At 55.8% G+C, this 5,402-nt stretch overlaps 1 protein-coding gene across 2 annotated transcripts; it reads right to left on the bottom strand.

Annotated features, from left to right (window-relative positions):
- Positions 1-1,772: 1,772 nt before the first annotated feature.
- LDBPK_360990 (40S ribosomal protein S18, putative) lies at positions 1,773-2,273 on the bottom strand (the record flags this gene model as incomplete). Of its 2 annotated transcripts, none has more annotated exons than XM_024473495.1 (1): positions 1,773-2,273. In XM_024473495.1, one exon carries the CDS (start codon positions 2,271-2,273, stop codon positions 1,773-1,775), a length of 501 nt encoding a protein of 166 aa, XP_024329264.1. Both variants share the same exon structure in this region, with proteins under 2 accessions (XP_024329264.1, XP_003865216.1).
- Positions 2,274-5,402: the final 3,129 nt, after the last annotated feature.

The raw sequence follows: 5,402 nt of genomic DNA, 5'->3' as shown, positions 1-5,402 counted from the left end.
GACCTTCGGCTCCAGCTCGATCGCCACGGTGACCGATGCGTACTCGGCGGCCTTTTTATCTGACCTTCGCAAAAAGGGACTGAACGCAGCTGCCTGCGTCGCGGACGATGTGATATTTCCAGACGCGTGCGGCGGCCTATGAAGATGCGAGGTTGCAGGCGCCGCTGTTGTGACTTCCCCGGCCCCTGAAGTCGTGGAAGTAGCTGACAAAACAGCCGCTCCAGGGGCCTGCTGCTGCTGCTGCTGCTTTTGTGCCACTTGCGCGCGTCGAAGGGCGAGCAGCTCTTCGTAGGATATAGACATGATGGGGTGCAGGTGAAACCTGACGTTTCCAAGTGGAAAGAAAGAAACCAAAACACAAACACACACACACACTAGCAAAAAAAAAGACGCGTGAATGCGCCGACGCACACGAGCACAAGCGTAAGTCCACAACAGACTTATAGAGTTGAATTCGAGGGGATGGCGCGTGCAGCTTCCCGTCTTCGTGGCAAGTATGTGGTAGGAGGGTGGTCTTGCTGTGTAAGGCGACGCGTCTGCGTGCCCCTCTCTGGAGAAAATGTGCAATGATGCACAAACAGAGAACGACAAGAAAAAGCTGACAACGACGCCCACACACAGCTCTCCTTGCTTCTCCCTCGAAGAAAAAAAAAGGCAAACAAAAGAGGAGGCGGTGAGGCGCAGCACTACACCTGAGGTGTCTGCCAGGAATAGAAGGAGCTGCGAACGCGAAAAGGCGAAAGAGGACAAAGACTGACGCGGCTCGAGCAGGTCTACCGAGCCTCAGCTCTTCCTGTATTCTTTGGCCTCTTCCTCGTTCTCGCTCGCGTGCCCTGAGACAGTGTAGTTGCCGGTAGATGCTCCGAGAGGTAGGCAGAACTTCTGCAGTGATTCGGCGGGAGCTGCGCTCTCAGACACCTTTGTCATGGCCAGCAAGTCGACGAGTTCACGCGGAGGTGAGCGTGGTAGTGCAGATGTACATGAGAGGACAGGGTGAAAGAGAGGGAGGTAAGAGGTGCGAGAGATTAGCAAAGAAATGCGATGGGCGGACGGCTCGCATTTGCCGTAAGGTGAGGACGGTGCACCTGAAACGCCTCTTGTGCCTTTATGAGGGGTTCCACTCTGTGCGCGTTGAGCGAGTGGCATTAGAGTGCGCTGAGCTCTCGACTGCCCGTACGTGAGACTGAGCGTCGCTTGCAGACACGCAGTATCGGCAAGGCCTACACGCGGACGCGTCGAAACCCTCCTGAAGAGGGGAAGAGAATGCAGCCCGCGAAAGTTTCGTGCGTCACGGGCGAGCCTGGCCGACGCTATCTGCCCTTCCTATCGCGTACGTGGCCGCTTCTTTTTCCTAAGGAGGAAATACGAAAAAAAAAAATGACGCAGAGCGATAAGTCGCGAAACGATGAAAAAAAAAACGAAAAGACGCACGTGAAAGAGCAACGAGAGAGAGAGAGATCGGGCACACACACACATACACCAACGGCGAGTCCGTACTCGAGTCAGCCTCTCCATGACAACCTGTGAAGCAAAGAGAAGCAGACCAACACAGAGACCCACGCACTCGATTTACGTATCGCGCTTCGCCTCTCCCCTCTCCCTCACCCATCCCGTCCACACCAACGCGTGCTCCCCAAGCTGCGCTTATTCCGCATACCGAAACGCTCTTCTCTCGGGACAGTGGCGCATAGCAGTAACACGAGAAAAGAAAGAAGACGCGAGGAGTCGAGGTAGGAGGAGAGGGCCCAGGGAGCGTTTTACGCTCACCGAGCTTACTTGCCGCGAGAGACGCCGACCGTCTTGCCGTGGCGGCCAGTCGTGCACGTGTGCTGGCCGCGCACGCGGAGGCCGTAGGCGTGACGCACGCCACGGTGCGCGCGAATCTTCTTCAGACGCTCAAGGTCTTCGCGCAGGCGGGTGTCCACCATCGAGCTGGACAGGTGCTCCGTCTTGCCGGTCTTGGGGTCGCGCTGACGGTTCAGGAACCAGTCCGGGATCTTGAACTTCGCGGGGTCGGCGATGATCTCGGCGATCTTCTCCAGCTCCTCCGCGGTCAGAGTGCCCGCGCGGCGCTCCACGTCGATCCCGGCCTTCTTGCACACCAGGTAGGCAAAGCGGATGCCAACGCCCTTCACCATGCGCAGCGCGAACGGCACCTTGCGCTTGCCCTCCACATTCGTGTTGAGCAGCCGCACAATGTGCTGGAAGTGATCAGGGATAAGCGTCAGAGACATCCTTGGATACTCTGCGAGTAGTTTCAGGAAGGGTTGCATGGAAAAGCAGAAAACAGGGCAGCGTCACGTGTGGTGCGTAGTGGCACCGAGCAAGGAGGAAGGTGTAGTTGAGGGTGCGCGATATTTTCGCACACCGTGGCGTTTAGCAGGAACGAGAAGCGGGGAGAACAGGGAGGGAAAGGCCTTGGTGAGCATGCGGGCACGTGTGCGCACTGCAGGCGCAGAGAGGGAGCAGAGCCGCGGAAGCGCTTTTGCCTCCTCTTGGCAACGGAGGTGGTGCTCCGCAGTTCACCTGAGATAGTCAGAATGAATACGCGGACGAAAACAGCCGTTACCGGAGTAGAATCACCTTCGCCTCTACTGGCAATCCTATGTGTTTGCGTGCGTGTTGCAACCGATACTGATCCCGAAACAGATGCTGCAGCAGTGCTGGAGAGGTGATAGCGTGACCTCTTGTTTTCCTGTGCGACAGCAAACCGAAGGCGACGCTACACGGCGCCTGCATGAGAAGTTTGCTGTCATTGAGTTTGTGTTGGCCATACCAAACTACCTCACCGCTCTTTCTTTTCGTTCCGCTTTCAGTGCCATCTATTCTTTTTCTTTTGACTTTCGTTCAAGCCCTTATCGCCTGTTCAGCTGTACGCGCTGTCGTGCACCGTGAACACCTTTTTGCCTTCGTGACGCTCGGCTTCCGCGCACCAGGCCATTGGGTAACGAGGTTCGTTTTCTTTTTTTTTATTCCTAGCGACATGTCCCTCACCAATGCGGTCAAAGCAGAAGGCGCCCACGCAAGGCCCACAAAAAGATACTGCACAAGGCAAATGTGACTCTTCGGCCGTCCCCCTCTCTTTGCTGAATCTAAAGATGCCTTCCTCCACATATTCCTCTACAGACACCCCCCCCCACCGTACCGCGAGGAAGAGACTTTCCAAAAAAGAAAGCTACGAAGGACACAACGGTGGAACGGAAGGAGGTCCGAGAATGAATAACATGCACGCACACATAGGTGTCCATGGACCTATACAGACTGTTACACCCCGACATCGAAGGACTGAGCATCTTTGACGGCCGTGAAGTAAAAAAAGAAAAGGCGAGAGCGTAACGACAAGCGAGTTGTAACCAAGATGGCGCTGGCTAGGGCGAGTGGGCTCACAACACCTCCACACTCGCTTACCGGAACGGGAGCGTGGTGACGATAGAGAGAATGGCAGTTCCTCACGCACGTACAAACACACACAAAAACTGTTTTGAAGAACTTAAAAAAAAAAAACGAAAAACAAAGCAGGAAACGCAAACTTTCCCTTTTAAAAGGGATAAGGCGTGAGAGGGGCGGTCCGACAAGGAACTTTTTTTTCCCATCTGTACCCCTCGTCTGAGCCTCGCACCCTCCCCCTCTCTCCCAACTCCTCTTTCGCTCTCGCCTCACCATGAACCGAGACGGGTTCTCCTTCACCGTTCAAAAGGCAGGGAGCAAGACGATAGTAAGCCTTCGGGTACGGCGCAAACAAACAAAAAAAAAAGACGGTGCTTGCGGGTGTGCATAGCTGTGGAGGACACAGATCCCTGCTAGATCGAGATCAGTGAGAGGTCGGAGAACACAAGCAGCGGAGTAGACCACGAGAGCGCGGCAGAAGCAAGGGTAACGGCAACGTCATCATCCCGTCCACACCAACCACGGCACTGTGATTTTCGTTCCTTCGCTCCACTGTTGATGCGATTTTTTCGGATTAAGCCACGCAACGAGCACACACCGGCACTTGCACAGGGAGAGGGAGAGGAGGATAGAGGCGAAATGGTCGAAAAAAAAAGCGGTGTAACAAAAGAAGTCAAGCACTCGTAAAAGCGAAAGCTTTGGTGCCCCATAGAGACATGGGGGGGGGGAGGAGGAGGAGGGGGAGGATGACATGCATTCCTTCGGGAACTTGACAATTAGAAAATCATAGGTAAAAACAAGTCGACAGCGCATATAACTGTATAGAGATGAAGTGTGAAGCGGGTCCACTATTATCTTTGTCGTTGTTCATGCTCTTGTTGCGGAGTGTCGCCGACGTGCCGCACCACACACACACACACACACACACCTCCACTCCTCCTCGCCAAAAAAAAGAGTAGGGAAGCTCATCATGGCGTAAGACGTGGACTCAGCAAGCGTCCCTTCCTGCAGTCCTTTGAGCGCTTGCCACTATGTGAGTGGTCACAGCTGCTCAAAGCAGCTAACGTCTTCCCATGCGGCGCCGCTCAACGCCCTTTTTTGTGCGCTTGGCCTACCGAGGCTTCTCGTTGCCGAGAAGTGCTGACGACAAATGGCGGATGGCTCTGCGTAGGAGTGAGGGTGAGGAAGAGGCATGACACGCAGCTCCCAGTGCACATTCGGGACATATCCGATACATGGATACAGACTGCGCGGGCGGTGGGGTGGGTTCAACAAGGAAAGGCACAACGGCAACACCGATAAAACTACCGCAAGCGGAGGAAACACGGACACGCGACAAGCACGCACGCATGAACACATTATAAGCAAAGTCAGCAGTCGTCGGGCTGCCCGGGGAGGCGCGGTAGGGAAGGGAGGGAGGGAGGCAGCTGCACCCGCCTCTCATACTCGACCGATGACACAGAAATAAACAAAACTACAAAAGCGGGTTCTTACTCGAAAGGCCGACGCCATATAAGCGGGGGAAGGGGCAGGAGACAAGGTGAGTCGGCGTTGTCCTCGTGAGACATGGCCGTTACGGCCGTCGAGCACAGAGAGACAGCGCACACACCCTGGCACACACAGAGCACCAGCTGTGCTTTCGCGTTTTCACTCTGCCATACAACGTGAAGCACAACGCCACTCACTCAACCTCGGCCCGTCAGGGGGTCCCTCCACATGGTGAGAAGCGGCCGTCGGCACATGCGCTGCTGCTAATGCGCGGACTCGGTCATCGCATCACAGCCGCTCCCACAGTGCCGGTCGCCACGTAGCGCGTCCTTCGCGGTGACGCTCAGGTTCCCTACACCACTACGCAGTGAGGGTCGGCGGTGGGATACGTTCCAGTCACGCTGACGCTCTGCCCATCACATGGATGGTACAAGCGTGTGCACGCTCGCAGCGCTCTCCGACGCAACGCTATCCGGAGCCTGAACGTCAGCATCCGTAGCGATACATCGCTCTCACCCCCCCCCCAC

This window comes from Leishmania donovani, chromosome 36 (genome assembly GCF_000227135.1).
Source record: "Leishmania donovani BPK282A1 complete genome, chromosome 36".
Lineage (NCBI taxonomy): Eukaryota > Euglenozoa > Kinetoplastea > Trypanosomatida > Trypanosomatidae > Leishmania > Leishmania donovani.
This window is presented reverse-complemented; position numbering and strand designations above follow the sequence as displayed.